Below are 18,128 nucleotides of genomic sequence, written 5' to 3'. Positions count from 1 at the left end.
AGATGCCAACAAGTGAACTCCAGTAAACATTTTTTGCCTTTCTGCTGAAACAGTCTCACAGGATATGATTGAAGTTGTTAGCAAAGATATACTTGATATCTACTGTACCTGAGAAAATAGTCTTCAATTTCTGTACTAGTGACAGTATGTACAGCTATTTGTAATCTACCCAGTACACATCATGGTGTTTTCTCTTTTCCCACCATCAGGCTTTAGCTATAAACCAATCAGATGCATGGTCTGTCCATACCATAGCACACATAAATGAAATGAAAGCAGACCTGAAGAATGGGTTGACATTTTTGAAGCAAACTGAAAACAACTGGAAGGTAAATTTCCTTAACAGTTCCTCTGAAATAGCTGGCTGTGGGGTTTTTCCCCTTCCACTAAATACTAGTGATTCCTCTTTAAGTGCTTTTCATCAGATCTAGTACAAAATGCACAGGAATACTTTCACAAAGAAGAGGACGCTGCTGCTCCAGTGTGGAACCTTTGTTCATGGCACTTGGGAAACAGGCAGAAAATGCAATCACAGTTCCATGTTTCAGAAATTCACTCTTGGTATTAGTCATGAAACAATTAGCCTCAGCGCTTATGGTTGGGATTGGTAATGCATAATTTTTAAAAAATTAGCTACCCCTCCTCCCTCAATATTTCTATGTTCATGGCCTAGATAAAGACACTTAAAGGAAATAGATGAAATCCTGGCCTGATTGAAGTCAATACAGGTTTTGCCATTGACATCTGTGGAAGTCAAGATTTCCAGTATGCCTAAGAGAATGGACAATTATTTTCCTGTAATTCTACTTCCCTGAAGGCACCATTCACAGAAGATTCTCACTCCTGATTTAGCCCTAACAGAAAACCAACTTAGTGCTAGGGAGCACTAATTCAGGAGTAAGAATCTTGTGTCAGATGTTGCCGGAAAACAAAAACTGAGAACCACTTTTTCATTATAAAGATTTCTAACTCAGCCATTCACAGTTTGTCCTGAGATGAAACACTGCAGACAAGGGGCCAAATTCTCCTCTTTCACACCAGTGTAAATCTGAGAGTTTGTCTGCATGGGGATCTCAGAAAAATTAATCGGCATTAACTAAATGTGTGAATTTAAAATAGATTAGTTAAACTGCATTAATTCCCTATATGGACACTCTCAAAGTGGTCTTAATTTGGTTCAGTTTAATTCACTTTTGAATTCTTTTGCCATTGTCTTCAGTGGGGTCAGCATTTCTATCCTCTCCTCAATTCATCTTATTTTACCTAGAAATATTGTGGTAAAACCTGGTCTTCAACCAGTGTCTGATTTTACGTATAAAATGTTTTACAATTCATAAGCACAAGATTAGTTAGACATTTTAAGTCTTAAAGAGACATGGCCAATATTGGTAAGTCAAACATTTTACATCCCACTTGTGATTTGGACCTTGAGTATTGACCGTCCTGCATCTTTAAGCAGAGGGATGTTTGGCTGGCAGGCTGAGTGAAGGGAATAGTGCTTTATGTCTGAGGGGGACAGGGGGAGAGATGAAAACTGCTGCAAAAGGGGCAGAGTGGTCCCTGAATGATCCTCTGGGAATGCAGGGTTTGAAAAGGGGCAGAGTGGTGCCATGAGCCTTCCTTTTTACACAGACCAAGGCTGAAGCAGGGCCCACCGTCCCTCCCTTTTAGGTGAAAAATACCAGGTTTGGTCAGCGCCTGCTGTGGGCATTACGCTAGCTGCCCCATTTTTAGAGGGGCTGGGAAGGAATTTTTCTTTTACCACCATATTGGCTTGGGTGCAGTTGGGGATTTTTTCGCCTTCCCCACACCAGGTTTCAGGAAGGGGCTCTGTTTATGCATGACATGACGGGCAGTAGGCCATATGTCGCAACTCATTATTGAAGTGTAGGGCGGATGTCCAGTGCAGGTACTCCATAGGAAAAGTATACAGTGACAGGATAAATGGCTTAGAAAAGAACTTAAAAAGAGGCGTTTGTTAAAGGAACGAACGGGGGCGGTAGAGGACTCCTATGATTGGTATGGCAGGGAGCCAACCCCCTTCTTATAGCCCACCTTAACCCTCCTACAAAGCAGGGAGGGTGGATGGTAAGGTCCCGGCAATGGATTTATTGGAGGGACCAGGATGGGAAAAAGAGGGGGAGCTGGTAGAAGCCCCCCCATCCCACCCTAGGTATGGTAAGGTCCCGGCAATGTATTTGCTGGAAGGGCCTGGATGGAAAAATGGGGAGCTGGTAAAAGCCATCCAGTAATTATGGGATAAACACGGGGTTACCTGCACTGTACACTGTTATCTGCTGGGTAGTCTCAGACATCTAATAATAAAGTTGTGGCCTGATTAAACCCATGTCAGATGTCTCCTGTCCTTCTTTCAGCATAGCCAGATAATATACATGTGCATATAATGCTTTTATCTGCTGTGGCTATAGGCCCTATGTTCTGATATGCCGGTAGTAAAGTGAAATTTACAGGCTTTCTACTCAACCTAGGATCAGCACTTCAGGAGTAAATCGGGGGACTTGGCAAAACTATTTCATGAAAAAGGATAATGAATGTAGTATGAATTGCAGGGGGAGACAATCATAGCAAGATTGTAAAATACCTCCAAAGATGCTTGTGTTTGCTTCTGAAGAGGGGAGGATGTTAAAAGATTGACTGCAAAAGAAAGAAAAATGGTGCCGTGTACCTTTTCCTGCTATTTATGGTCTTATACAGTATCCATCTGGCACAGGTCTAGTCCAGTGCCCCTTTTGGCCACTCAACAGATTGCTGTGGGAGAGGTCCAGACAGTGAATTCCCCCTCTTTGTTCAGCTTCCCTTGGTCTCAGTAGGCCACAGCAGTGTGTCCCCTCTTTGGACACATTTCCTGAGCACCAACTCTCAGTCTGTTACCTCTTCGTGGAAGCAAAGCCCCAGAGGCCACTTGATTTATGCCCCCAAGACAACCACTGACCTCCAGAGTACCTGCCTAGCTTAAGCAAACCCTTTCCCAGAACTCCTTCCAAAAGTGTGAACCTTCAGGTTTACCTCTTGAAGGGGCTATGTCGGGTAGGTGTAATCGCTTAACACACAAGCAGGCAGACACTTCGCACACTGTCCCTCCAGGCAGTAGACAGTTCCACTATGCACAAGGAGCAGAATGGTCTAAAATGTTTTTGGGTTGTTTTTTGACGTTAGAAATATTAGGAATATCACGATTGGAACTATAAACAGAAATCTTTCTGAGTGCTCGTTCAAAGTTCAGGGATGTCATTTTAGAAAGAACTTTTTAAATTCCCCCTTGCAGAACAACTTAATAAACAAACAGAAACAAAACAAAAAACCCAAACCAATAAGAACACCCTAAAAATGTAATTAACAGTAGGCAATTTGGGGAACATTTTCAGAAGCACCTAAGTGACTTAGGGGCCTAAGTGCTAGTTCACTTTTGGAAATAGAACTTAGGTGTCTACATCACTTAAAGAAAAGGAGTACTTGTGGCACCCTAGAGACTAACACATTTATTTGAGCATATGCTGTAGCTCACGAAAGCTTATGCTCAAATAAATTTGTTAGTCTCTAGGGTGCCACAAGTCTCCTTTTCTTTTTGCGAATACAGACTAACATGGCTGCTACTCTGAAATACATCACTTAAGTTCTTTTGAAAATTTACCTTCTCTACTCCCCAGCAAGAGATGTGTGGATCTTGCATGGACTTTCTTGCTGGTTAGTTTTATTTTGACAAATACATTTAGGAGCTGCTTTGCTCTGTATTTTATTGTTTTCTTCTGTTCACCCAAACTGATCCAGTAATGAAAAAAAGCAGTTTGCTCTTTTTTTCCTTCCTCTGAATTAGAGCAGCCCACAGGACTGCACTGCCTTGTGCAATTACAATTTAGTTTTGTATGATACTCATAAATAGCAGCACTAAGCAGCTATGATTTTATTCATGGAGGGGGAACCAATAATCTTACCTGCATGACATTTGAGACTGATTATTGTGTAGGCCGAATTTGGTATCATAGAATCATAGAAGATTGAGGTTGGAAGAGACCTCAGGAGCTCATCTAGTCCAACCCCCTGCTCAAAGCAGGACTAACCAACTAAATCATCCCAGCCAGGGCTTTGTCAAGCCAGGCCTTAAAAACCTCTAAGGATGGAGATTCCAACATCTTGCTAGGTAACCCATTCCAGTGCTTCACCACGCTCCTAGTGAAATAGTTTTTCCTAATATCCAACCTTGACCTCCCACACTGCAACTTGAGACCATTACTCCTTGTTCTTTCATCTGCCACCACTGAGAACAGCCTAGCTCCATCCTCTTTGGAACCCCCCTTCAGGCAGTTGAAGGCTGCTGTCAAATCCCCCCTCACTCTTCTCTTCTGCAGACTAAATAATCCCAGCTCCCACAGTTTCTCCTCGTAAGTCATGTGCCCCAGCCCCCTAATCATTTTTGTTGCCCTCCACTGGACTCTCTCCAATGTGTCCAGATCCTTTCTGTAGTGGGGGGACCAAAACTGGATGCAATACTCCAGGTGAGGCCCCACCAGTGCCGAATAGAGGGAAATAATCACTTCCCTCGATCTGCTGGCAATGCTCCTACTAATATAGCCCAATATGCTGTTGGCCTTGTTGGCAACAAGGGCGCTCTTTTATGTCAGGTGCTTAACCATCTGACTCAGCAGTCCTTTTTGCAATTTAATATTAAACAAGTGATGATAAACTATTGGCTTATGTAAATATCATAAAATACTGATATACTGCTTCTCAGAGATTCATATTGCAATGCTCACTACTTAAATGAGCACATTGTCCTCCTTATGATAAGATGAATTTTAACCACCACACTGTGCAGGAATAGGGGGTCTTAGAGTCTTTGTGATTTTTGTGCTTATTTGAGTTGTCACAAATGTATTGTTGACTTGGATTCTTGGTTGTTACACTAGTGAAAGCCTGCTGTTTCCAATGGGCTTGTGCCAGTGTGATGGAAAGGAGTATTTGACCTTATGCTGTCAGCTTGTGGCTGGACAGAAAGGTGTGAAGTTAGTCCTGTCAGTTTGGAGGTTTTCCAATAAAGGTGTTGCAGAATGAGGTAGAGTCTGAGTCAAAATGCAGTTCTGCTCTGAAAAGTGGCTCTGTAGAACTTGAATTGTGAGGTTCCATATTTTTGTGTCTCTATCCGCAAGGACAGTGTATTGAATAAGAGGGTTACGTAGTTAGTTTTCAGAGTGGAACAACAGTGTATGCTCCTTGGTTCCAATAGCCACTGATCTATTATGCCCTCAGATTTATTGCAGGAGAAGAGTGCCATATAAAATCAGCTGGATGAGTTTAAATATGAGTTTATATTGGAAGTAAAATATTTTTCTCTCTTTTCTCAGGATTGTGACATGCTTGCTTGCCATAATTACTGGCACTGGGCTTTGTATTTCATAGAAAAGGTATGAGCACACTTCTACATCTACAGTATATGCTATATGCTCCAGGTGGATGAATATTCTCATATTAGCAGGCAGTGCTGACAAAAAGGGTATGGTCTGCTTTCCTCCCTTCTTAATATTTGGGTGTTTTTATGAATCTACTGCAGTATAATTTGTGGTGTTTGGTACTTTACTAAAGTGTTTTCGAAAATGATATTTTAGAAGGAAAAAATCTAAAATCATGTGTACGGGAATATAGAGAAATTACTGAAATGAGATAATTAAATATTACATTCAGAGCAAATTCACTAATTTTGTGATAGAAAGATGAACCCAGTTCTGTAGTCTTTGCATATGCAAAATTCCCACTGAATTGAATATAAATTTTGCTGGCACAAAGAACATAAGGGGCTAGAGTTTGCAAAAATTACCTGAGACTGACCAATAGGACCATTACGTTAAAGAATCAGAGATTTTATGTTGTTAAATTCTCCTTATTAAAAGTATTTCAGATGTATTGAAACCCTTTACAAACAGATTTCTATCGAGCGTATTGGGTTGCAATACATACTATGTTTTTATGCAGGATGATTTAGGGAGCTCTTTTTTCAGATACCTAGATTAGAGATAGGGAAGAAGAAGAAACAGGCTATGTGGCACATGCTCCTATTGACATTTATTGATAGGATCACTGATATCCTTATAAAAATCTGTTGTTATTAAACTCTACCAGTCACTTATGGACACTGTATCCTAAAGGTCATCACACAATCCTCCTTTGCTTTTACAGGGTGATTATGAAGCGGCTTTGACAATTTATGACAATCACGTGAGTTTAAATCAATTTTGTTTTAATGAAAAGAGATTGTTCCAATGAGAGTGGGTGCACATGCCTCATTCTTCATACGACACAAAATATATAAAAGTGTGATACCGTTTTCTGGTTTTATTTTTAAATGTTTAATTGCCATTTTAGAGTGATTATTCAACTCAACTGGGAAAACTACATGTGAGTTACACAGGTCATCCTAAACCAGTGCCAAAAAAACCCTTTATATCACACCATCTTACTTATATTTTGTTCAGACCACATATTAGAAACTACTAATTTTTTTTAGTGTTTTCCAGTTATTTTTATTGGTACCACTTTCATATCCTGTTATCTTTAGTCAGGTTGTCTTAGTTGCTATGAAGAGGCCCTGAGGGCACCAGAAAAAAAATATAGATACTTTTAAAAAGTTTAACATTTTGTAAAATAGTTTTTCTGTAGGTCTAAGGTATCATGACTAAGGCTGGATCTCACAGTTTAACTACCAAGCCAGTTACTAGTTTGGCTCCAACTTCCTTTGTCATATCTTTTCCTTTCTAGGTGACTTGTTAAAGGTCTCTCCTGCTTGAACTTGAGAGGAATTTTTCTAAAATAATCCACAGTAAATTAACTAGGAGTCGGCATAATAAGTCTTGCCATGCCTGTTTTGATGTTAAACTTTATGAAAATATCTTGTCCTACCTAGTAACTGTTGCAAAGTCTAGTAGAGCTTCTGGCTCCATTTTGGGAGAGCTCATAGGGAAAAGTAGTTTTCACTCTCACTGTATTTGATTTTATAAATGGAAAAACAAGAGAGAGAAAATAATATGAATATTATTTGTGGATTGTTATATTTCTGAAAGATGTGATTGGTTTGTTATAAAATAGCTATATCTGGAAGCGTAAAGAGACAGAATTAATTTTGAACGGTCATAGTAAGTTTGACTTTCAAATTAACTTCCCACCTAAATATATGTAATGCAGTTAAGAATGCTTTCTGATTGCAGATTGCTCCCAGATGCATGTCGAGTGGAAGTATGCTAGATGTAGTAGATAACTGCTCCATGCTGTACCGGCTTCAGTTGGAAGGTAAAGAACTGTTAGTTTTTGCTTCAATTCTACTCGTTCTTCTTAAAATAGTAAGATAAAACTCCTCCTCATGCGCGAACATGCGGAAGAAGATTTACAAAAATATATAGAGCAACTCTGAGTAGTGGGTTACTTGAGAGAATAAATACTTTAAAGAGCTGCTGCTGTTGGGAGGTGAGTTTAAAGTTTCTATAACATGCATTACCATTATTTCTCCCTAGAGTTTATTATTTTCCTGTGAGTACAGTATTCCATTCAACTAAGTTAACATAGATCACGTTTTTCTTTTTTTTGGCAAATTTCACTTTCTCTGTCCCCAGAGACCTGTTTTTCAGCCTCAGATTAAAAGATCATACATATAAACTGTTAAACAGCTATTGACTGCTCTCATAGTCAATATCAAGCCAACACTAATATTTAGTTCTAAATTTTGATATTTGAAAAACGTAGTCCACTATAGGTATTGTAGCAATCATTCTAATAGTTCTATGAGACTAAATATACAGCCAGCAGACTTTAACTTTCAAAAGTGAAGATGAAGTTAGAATTCCAGAAAAAAATACTAGTTCCTAAATTGTAAATAATAATTTTCACAGAACTCTGCTACAGCCAGTCATGCTGCGCATATTTATATATGTAGTCCAGTATTAGTAATCAAATGCCACAGACAGATCCAGAGTGACGACTGTGGGCATTATCCTCCTTCATCTGTGTTCCGGGGATGTCATCTATCTCATGATTAGGCCTGAACCTTATCTAAAGGGGACCAGGACATCGGTGATGGAAGGTGTTTTTGGAGATAAGCAATAAAGTATTTGCTCAAAAGTGGGAGATATGACACTGAGTGGTAGTTCTCAACGCAGCAGACTTTGTAAGGTGTTTTTTAAAGCTTACAAGGTTGAATGAAACTGAAAATACATGCTAAAGAAATTGCTTTGCAGTGAAGTCTTATTTTAAATCACGTATTTTACTCCTAGGTGTAAAGGTAGGAGACAGGTGGAATGAAGTTATCCAACTCACAAAGAAACACTCCAAAGATCATGTTCTGTTTTTCAATGATGTCCACATTCTCATGTCTTCGCTAGGGGCCAAAGACCACAAAACCACCAATGAGCTCTTAACAACTCTTCAGGAACTTGCAAAGTAAGCAAGTGAATTAAAATGTTGTTTTGAATAAATATTTTCCCATTACAAGGTTTATTAGTATTATAATTAATTGCTTCCAGTTTGCTAGGTACCATAATATTTTTTTCTGGTTTAGGCTGTTATAACTTGAACTCTAGTTTCAGCAGGGTGTTGTTTCTGAAGTTATACAATAAGGATTTCCTAATAGTTACTTTTTATTGTGAGTGTGTGTAATTGTCTAGAGTGTGTATTTAATCTTGTCAGACAATAGCATCCTTGTCCCAGCAGTGTAGGATTTTGCTTTGAGTGGTTGTAACATTTTAACCTGTAAACGAGGTTGTTTTCCTTACAATGGGTATAGACTAGGAATGTAAGTGTTCATTGCTGAACAGAGGCATTTCTCTTGTAAAGCAAGCGAGCAAACTTTACAATATAAGCCAACTACCTATCAGGGCCCTTTTTGCTCTGCTACATCAAGTTAAAACATTGTTCTGTATTCATTACCAGATCTCTATAAAGTGTCCATATTGATAATCCTATATTTGCTGTAGGTATACAACAAATTATCATTTTGACATGAAATGGAGTTCAAAGCGCTAACAACATAATTTTGCTAAGATTTGGCAGTTTGGTTCTTCAATATTAATTTTAATATTTTTGTATTTCTTCAAAATAGAAAAATATTTGTCACATCTTTGTTTATGTATGAAAAAAAAAATTTCTTGCTCTTATTTTGCTATTGATCACCATCATAGGCAGGATGAGAATGACAATCCACTCTTACATTTTTCCCCGATTTTTGTTTTATGTAGACAACTTTTCTGTGGGTGAAACTGATTTCCTTTCTTTCTTCAACGTACAATCTGAGCCAATTGGTGCTTTTTACTTTTGGGGCCAGAGGAAAGACATTTGTGGCATACAGGTACCCCAGAATACTTTGAAATGGACAGGGCTAGCAAATAGGTAGCCACCTACAATGGCAGCTGTTTTCACTTACAAAAGAAAGGGAGAGAATGTGATTTGTCTTTGTTTGCAGAAGAGTAATGAGTATTCTGGAGGGAGAAAAACAGCAACCCTCCCACACCCTACACACAGCTCACTAAAAATAGAGATGGTTTATACGTAGCATTAGAAAAATGATAGCAGGGCCTTTATAAACCTGACAAAACAGGGGAGCAGGGTTACTGTATTCCTACTTTATATTATGATTCCATTTATAAATGGTGTATAAAAGGTTAATATGTGATTAAATGATGTTAAAAGCATGTTAGAGTTATGTGTTAAAGATGATTATAAGCATAACAATAGAAAGTGTTTTTGATGAGTCATGGTTATAAGCAACTTATTGAACTGTTGGATTCACTAACAATCTTCCAAAAAAAGAGTAATATCTGTTACCCTTTTTAGAAATTATTTAGAAATGGAACCTTAATATGAAGTATGACAGATTTTGTTTTGGACATAAAGTTGCAGAACAACTCTGATTCACATTCTGTGAATATGATCCACTGAGGCTTTAAGAGGTCAAGAAGAAAATGTGAGAAATGTAGAGTTGAAAAATCACATAATCTGGTTTGCTTACTACTAGCAGATCATGATGGACTTTTTTTTTCTATAGCTACTGTATGAGCTGTAGAACTTAAACTTTAGTGGATGGATATTTTGTAGAACATTTAATTAGTTTACACTTAGTATTGCTAACCCTTCACCCAGTGCTACGGGACTTTCCTCTGCTTGTCTGCCTATCTTTACATCTTTTATTGTAACATTGTCATTGCTGTGGATTGCAGTAGTTTGAATCATTATAAAACTTATTTTTACTTTATTTATATTATAAAGCATATCTTGATATGAATAGGCTGATGGGGCAACGCCCGATGGCTATAGTAAAGTAGTGAGGAACAGGTATGTTAGCCCCAGGCTAAACAAATCTCTGGTATTATGTAACCAAATGGCAGTTGCTCCAGGTTAATCAAGACACCTGGGGCCAATTAAGATCCTTCTAGAAAGCAGTGGAGATAGCTAGGTTGATTGGGACACCTGAAGCCAATCAAGGGCTGGCTGGAACTAGTTAAAAGCCTCCCACTTAGTCAGTGAGGTGTGTGTCAGGAGCTGGTAGAGGAAGCCACACTGTTGGAGGAACTAAGCAGTACAAATCCATATCAGGCGCAAGGAAGGAGGCCCTGAGGTAATGGTGAAGAAGATATTGGGGAAGTGGCCCAGGGAATTGTACATGTCCTATTTCCAAAAAGTCAGCTACCATAGCTGCTACTATTAGGGTCCCTGGGCTGGAGCCTGGAGTAGAGGGCTGGCCTGGTCCCCCCTCCCTTCCCCAATTAATCACTAAGACTGGGAGACAACAGAGACTGTGTGAGGAAGGGTCGCTTCTCACCTCCCTTGCTGGCTTATGATGAAAATGGCTCAGTAAGCCGTGACCCTTGCCACTAGAAAGAGAAGGGCTACATGGAGGGTCACAGTGAGCCTCTGAGGCTAGTTTTAGAGTAGTAGCCGTGGTAGTCTGTATTCGCAAAAAGAAAAGGAGTACTTGTGGCACCTTAGAGACTAACCAATTTATTTGAGCATAAGCTTTCGTGAGCTACAGCTCACTTCATCGGATGCATTCAGTTTTTTCCACTGAATGCATCCGATGAAGTGAGCTGTAGCTCACGAAAGCTTATGCTCAAATAAATTGGTTAGTCTCTAAGGTGCCACAAGTACTCCTTGTCTTTCTGAGGCTAGTGAAATCCGCCAGGAAACACGGGACCCACGGAGACAAGGACAGAGCTTTGTCACAAGGCATATTTGAAAAACTAAATATCCAGTTAAACTTGTATACTAAGCCAAAATGTAATAAATAGGACTATTACTCAAGTCAAGAATAAGTTACATTACCTATCTTAGAAACTATTTGTATTTGTTTAGGGTAACCATAAAATTCTAAGAACCAACAGCCTGCTCTATATTTTCAAGATTTTCTATTATAGATGTGGGATAAGTTTGAAGATTTAAAAGATGTATTTGTATATTCTCTTATGCTTGCAGCTGTACATTGCATATACATTTTTACTTTGTGAGTTTTCATAAACGTAGTGTGCCTCTTTTTCATTATTAATTTGTATTATAGTGCCTAGAAGCCCTCGTCATGGAACAGGACCTTGTTGTATTAGGCACTGTACAAAAACAAAACAAAAAAAGACAGTCCTGGGCCAACTAGCTGACATTCCAAGTAGTTTAAGAGTACTGTCTCTCAGCTATTTGTTGTTAGCTCCTTCATCAAATTCAGTAGCAAAAGTTTAGCACTCCATTTCCATAGGGTTAAGCTGTTTTATGTAATTATAAAGATTTCTAAATGTCAGATATGAACACACTTAGAGTTAAGAAAATGCTTCAACTGACAACAGAGAACTATAACAATTAAATTTTAAACAGAAACCTATAGTCCATAAAACAGACAACACAGCTTAATTTAGTTTCCCTTTGGAATTGATAATAAACTGGATTAATGAATAATCTGTTCTACTGGGTCATAAACCTGATGACTCTTTCCCCTCTCTTGAGTGGATCAGTGTGCAAACAAAATTCTCTGTGTTGTGCTGGGGTGGGGTGAAATCTGTTGAAGCTGCTGGGTGTAAACCCTGCCTTTTATTCAGGATAATGTAAGAATCAGTTAGACTTCTTTTGGAATAAGATAACAGAAACAACAGGAGCCATTGCCCAAAACACAGGCTGTAAGCAAAGCTGGTCAGAAACTGAGCTATGTGGATGCAAAGGTTTGCTGGATATTGGTTGGTGGGTAAGTGTGTGAGAGTGGCACTCTGACAGAGAAGGCAATCAAAAGCCAAGGACATCCAGAAAAGCACTTTAGCATGACCCTGAGGAAAAAAAACATCTGAGCACGCTTTCTGGGTAGAGTGTTGGCTGGAAAAAGAGGTTGGGAATATAGAGCATAAAAACTGGCTTCTGTTGTATGTTCATTTCCTACTGTGTTGAGGGAAACAGAACTCTTTGTACATTCTTGTTAATAAACAGGTTTGCATCAAGCAATATCTGACTTTATCATTAAGGCTGCAAGTCTGTCATGGAAGTCACGGATTCCGAGACTTTTGAGGACTTCCGTGACTTCAGCAGCTGCAGTGGCCAGCGCAGTTGACCCCTGCTGGGGTGACCCCGGGGCCAGCTGCTGTGTCAGCCCTGGAGCCAGTTGCATGGGCTGCTGCTTGGGCAGTCCTGGGCAGCTAGCCCCAGGGTTGCCCATACAGTGGCCAATGCGGCTGGTACTGGAGGCCACTGGAGCAGCAGTGGTCCCTGGGAGCAGTCAGACACCAGAGCAGGGGCCAGCCATCAGCCCCCCTTGACCCACAGAGCAGCGGTGCCCAGGGGCACCCTAGAGCAGCTAAGATTCAGTCAGGGTTATTTATAGTAAAAGTCAGGGACCAGTCACAGGCCATGAATTTTTGTTTATTGCCTGTGCCCTGTCCATGACTTTTACTAAAAATACCCCTGACTAAATCTTAGCCTTATGTGTCATCAGTATCTCCTCTGAATGGAAACAACCTGCAAGGCCCCGATGATTGGCTGACTACTCAGGTCAAGAGGGATTATGGAAAGGATGTTTTCACTTATCCAATTAAAATACTTAAGATTTCAGAATTTTTAAAGTTACAGCAAATAAGGTTCTTCTTTGAGTACATGTCCCCATGGATTTTCAGTAAAGAATATGTGTGCTCCCCAGCGCTCTTGGTCAGAGGCTGCAAATTAGTGTCTATGGGTCTGTGCCTGCGCAGTGCAGTGTCTTGTGCTTTGAATGAGGGCATATAAGGAGATGTGAGGACACTGCCACTTAGTTCCTTCTCAACCTCCTGCAGCAAGCGTTCTGCTGTCCGTAGTATTCAGCTTCCTGCCTTTCACCTTGGGAATCGTTAAACTATAAAATAATGAAGTAAATAAGAAATTATCTATTTTCATTTGGTTACTCTTGATTTTATATAGCACTGTTTTGCTTGTAGGGGCAAGGAGGGCTTCCTGATTCCTCCCCTTTATGGACCTTTCTTTCGTGCCAGAGCACAACTTGTTATGCCCAAACCCCAGGTTTTAAGCCCTATCAGACCTGCCACCTGTCCTTTCCCTATAGTGAAGGACACTCAAGTTGCCTGTGGTGTTTGGGGAACTCCCAGGATCCTTCTAAATGCAAGTTTTGTCTGGGTTTAAAAGGTAGAGTCAAAAAAGATAGGGAGACTAGACTTAAGTTCCTGTTAATGGAACATGATCTAACTCTGGAGAGGTCTGCCCCCCCACCACTAGTGCACTGGCCTCTATGTCACAGGTCACCATAGTCTTGTTTATGGCCCCAGAGAATAAAACTCTAAAGAAGAAACATACTCCTTTTCCCTGCCTGGAGAGGTATAAACCATAAAACCTGCTCTCGGGAGACCTCTTGTCACTCTAAGGGTACAGTAGAGGCACTGACTGAGTCCAGAACGGAGGGATTGGTTCTGTGGAAGAAGCCCCACTTGGACAACATACCTACCACCAGAGTAACCACCATGGTGGCACCACCTGACAGCCCTGTGTGTTTAGCAGCACTGCAAGGTATCATCCATGCCCCAGCACCGGCAGCTCAGTGTACATCTGAGGTGGGAGATGACTCTACAACCACCTCCGTCCTGCAATAGCCTCTGTCTCACCAGTCGGCATTTCCACCTCTGGTACCGACACACACTTTGTCTGAAGGCTATCAGAGACTGAGACCTCAACCTCCTTCCAGGTTCCTTTCTTCAGAGGATTGCATGATCTCTGAAGAGCCTGAATCTTCAATACTGAGCTGATTTATTAGAGACACCTCTCCAGTACCACCCTGACAGCTGCAAGTTGAGAGTTGTTTAAGTCTCCAGCCTGGTTAAAGAGCCACCCCCCTTTTAAGTCAGGGAAGGATTGGTTGTACTGAGATCTCGGTACAGGATGTTATCTTGGTACTGTACTATTCTACTCCCATGAGTCCCTTTCATTAAGAGGATCCTAGGGTACTACCAAATACCATAGGCTCAGTGACTATGGTTTTCATTGGGGGCCTCTTCCCTTACCTCCCTCCCCCCTGGGGTCGCTGTGACTCAGAGGATCCCTACAGTGACCAGTGCTATTGAATATGTGAGAAAAAGTCATTGGTATTGTACCTGCAGACTGTCCTCTGGTACTGCACATCACAGTACTGCGCACTTATTGCGGGGGAGGGATAGCTCAGTGGTTTGTGCATTGGCTTGCTAAACCCAGGATTGTGAGTTCAATCCTTGAGGGGGCCATTTAGGGATCTGGGGCAAAAATTGGGGATTGGTCCTGCTTTGAGCAGGGGGTTGGACTAGATGACCTCCTGAGGTCCCTTCCAACACTGATATTCTATGATATACAGGAAGAGAAGAGTTTCAGGTCAAGGACAGCTCACCTCCCTCTGTAAGGTCATCTCTGGATGAGGCAGTAATGCCACCACAGCCGTCCTAAACTGGTGATTTCAAAGCCTTTTGGGACTCCATGAAGAGGCTAGTGGATTCTCTTCAAATCCCATTTGAGGAAGTGCATCAGTTGAAACATTCCTTGGTGGACATCCTGAATTATAAGTTACCCATCAATAAGGCATTGTTATCACCCTGCATACACCCTATGGCAAACACCTGCCATATTCCTATTAAGGTGTAAATGGGCAGATAAGAAATTTTATTAAAACTAATGCTAAAATTATATAATACATAGGTTAAGAAAAGAGTGTCTGTACATCTGGGTATAGTGCTTAAATTATCCAAAAGTACAAGGGTTGGTTTAAAAGTAGTACAATACATATAGTACATAATCAGCAATAACACAAATAAGATTAATAAATTTAACAATACAAATAGCATCCAAATACTAAATATTACCATCCAAATGTTTGGGTACATCACTCATGAAAAGTTATACAGAGAGCTGGTTGTGGAAAGCAAATACTATATCAATAAGTGAAGATTGTCCCTCAGTAATTGAGAATTTAGGATAGGTTGTCTGTTAGAAAATACAATCCATCAGGGAAGTATTTCAGTTACTTTCTAAACTGCGCTTCTCATCAGCACTCCAGCTCATCTCTCCCAGTATTGCCAATGTCCGGTGATGTGTTCTAGATCGATGTCCCTTGACTACCTGCTGGCATCTGACACCATGAGTTGCCACATCAGCTGAGCATAGCGTTGATCAATTCTGTATTTTCTCAAGTTTCAGAGTAACAGCCGTGTTAGTCTGTATTCGTAAAAAGAAAAGGAGGACTTGTGGCACCTTAGAGACTAACCAATTTATTAGAGCATAAGCTTTCGTGAGCTACAGCTCACTTCCTCAGATGCATATCGTGGAAACTGCAGCAGGCTTTATATATACACAGAGAATATGAAACAATACCTATTCCCACCCCACTGTCCTGCTGGTAATAGCTTATCTAAAGTGATTTCCAGCACAAATCCAGGTTTTCTCACCCTCCACCCCCCCACACAAATTCACTCTCCTGCTGGTGATAGCCCATCCAAAGTGACAACTCTTTACACAATGTGCATGACAATCAAGCTGGGCTATTTCCTGCATAAATCCAGGTTCTCACATCCCCCCCACCCCCATACACACACAAACTCACTCTCCTGCTGGTAATAGCTCATCCAAACTGACCACTCTTCAAGTTAAAATCCAAGTTAAACCAGAACATCTGGGGGGGGGGGGGGGTAGGAAAAAACAAGAGGAAACAGGCTACCTTGCATAATGACTTAGCCACTCCAAGTCTCTATTTAAGCCTAAATTAATAGTATCCAATTTGCAAATGAATTCCAATTCAGCAGTTTCTCGCTGGAGTCTGGATTTTAAGTTTTTTTGTTTTAAGATAGCGACCTTCATGTCTGTGATTGCGTGACCAGAGAGATTGAAGTGTTCTCCGACTGGTTTATGAATGTTATAATTCTTGACATCTGATTTGTGTCCATTTATTCTTTTACGTAGAGACTGTCCAGTTTGACCAATGTACATGGCAGAGGGGCATTGCTGGCACATGATGGCATATATCACATTGGTGGATGTGCAGGTGAACGAGCCTCTGATAGTGTGGCTGATGTTATTAGGCCCTGTGATGGTGTCCCCTGAATAGATATGTGGGCACAGTTGGCAACGGGCTTTGTTGCAAGGATAAGTTCCTGGGTTAGTGGTTCTGTTGTGTGGTATGTGGTTGTTGGTGAGTATTTGCTTCAGGTTGCGGGGCTGTCTGTAGGCAAGGACTGGCCTGTCTCCCAAGATTTGTGAGAGTGAATCACAGACAGCCCCGCAACCTGAAGCAAATACTCACCAACAACCACATACCACACAACAGAACCACTAACCCAGGAACTTATCCTTGCAACAAAGCCCGTTGCCAACTGTGCCCACATATCTATTCAGGGGACACCATCACAGGGCCTAATAACATCAGCCACACTATCAGAGGCTCGTTCACCTGCACATCCACCAATGTGATATATGCCATCATGTGCCAGCAATGCCCCTCTGCCATGTACATTGGTCAAACTGGACAGTCTCTACGTAAAAGAATAAATGGACACAAATCAGATGTCAAGAATTATAACATTCATAAACCAGTCGGAGAACACTTCAATCTCTCTGGTCACGCAATCACAGACATGAAGGTCGCTATCTTAAAACAAAAAAACTTAAAATCCAGACTCCAGCGAGAAACTGCTGAATTGGAATTAATTTGCAAATTGGATACTATTAATTTAGGCTTAAATAGAGACTTGGAGTGGCTAAGTCATTATGCAAGGTAGCCTGTTTCCTCTTGTTTTTTCCTACCCCCCCCCCCAGATGTTCTGGTTTAACTTGGATTTTAACTTGAAGAGTGGTCAGTTTGGATGAGCTATTACCAGCAGGAGAGTGAGTTTGTGTGTGTATGGGGGTGGGGGGGATGTGAGAACCTGGATTTATGCAGGAAATAGCCCAGCTTGATTGTCATGCACATTGTGTAAAGAGTTGTCACTTTGGATGGGCTATCACCAGCAGGAGAGTGAATTTGTGTGGGGGGGTGGAGGGTGAGAAAACCTGGATTTGTGCTGGAAATCACTTTAGATAAGCTATTACCAGCAGGACAGTGGGGTGGGAATAGGTATTGTTTCATATTCTCTGTGTATATATAAAGCCTGCTGCAGTTTCCACGATATGCATCTGAGGAAGTGGGCTGTAGCTCACGAAAGCTTATGCTCTAATAAATTGGTTAGTCTCTAAGGTGCCACAAGTCCTCCTTTTCTTTTTGTATTTTCTCAACACTCACTCGTTGTTTGGGTCCCATGCACTCAGGGCTCTGATGATAATGTGTGAGTTTGAACGTAGCCCCTAGCTCTCAAGGTGTCGGCTAGAAGGACATATTTCTCCACCTTTCAAGCTCGGGGTCCTGTTCTCAAAGGGAACCCCGGTGTCCACCATGATGATCTTTTTTTGGTCCTTGCTGATGATGATGATATCCAGTCACAGTTGGCTGTCCGTTCTGGGGATAGCAGAGTTCACGGCCACCTTCTCCATGGGTGGCAGGATGGCTCTGACTAGGCAATCTTGGATGGCGTTGTGGTGCAGGTGCCAGGCTCTGGAATGGGGCTTGCAGCTACAAAAGATGTGGGTTAGCGTCTCGTTGGCATAGTTGCACTTCCTGCATCGCTTGTCCCAATTCC

General features: G+C 41.0%; 1 protein-coding gene across 2 annotated transcripts in view; it reads left to right on the top strand.

Moving 5' to 3' along the window:
* The window catches only part of TTC38 (tetratricopeptide repeat domain 38), a 39,477-nt gene that overhangs the window by 12,908 nt on the left and 8,441 nt on the right, over positions 1-18,128 (top strand). For both annotated transcript variants that reach the window (XM_073315761.1, XM_073315768.1), the window contains 5 exons: positions 210-329; positions 5,361-5,420; positions 6,190-6,228; positions 7,215-7,296; positions 8,274-8,439. In XM_073315761.1, coding sequence (XP_073171862.1) covers positions 210-329; positions 5,361-5,420; positions 6,190-6,228; positions 7,215-7,296; positions 8,274-8,439 — 467 coding nt within the window. The remainder of the gene's footprint in view (positions 1-209; positions 330-5,360; positions 5,421-6,189; positions 6,229-7,214; positions 7,297-8,273; positions 8,440-18,128) is intronic.

Source organism: Lepidochelys kempii, chromosome 1 (genome assembly GCF_965140265.1).
Source record: "Lepidochelys kempii isolate rLepKem1 chromosome 1, rLepKem1.hap2, whole genome shotgun sequence".
Classification (NCBI taxonomy): domain Eukaryota; kingdom Metazoa; phylum Chordata; order Testudines; family Cheloniidae; genus Lepidochelys; species Lepidochelys kempii.
The sequence above is the reverse complement of the archived record's forward strand: the minus strand, read 5'-3'. Positions and strand labels throughout refer to the sequence as shown.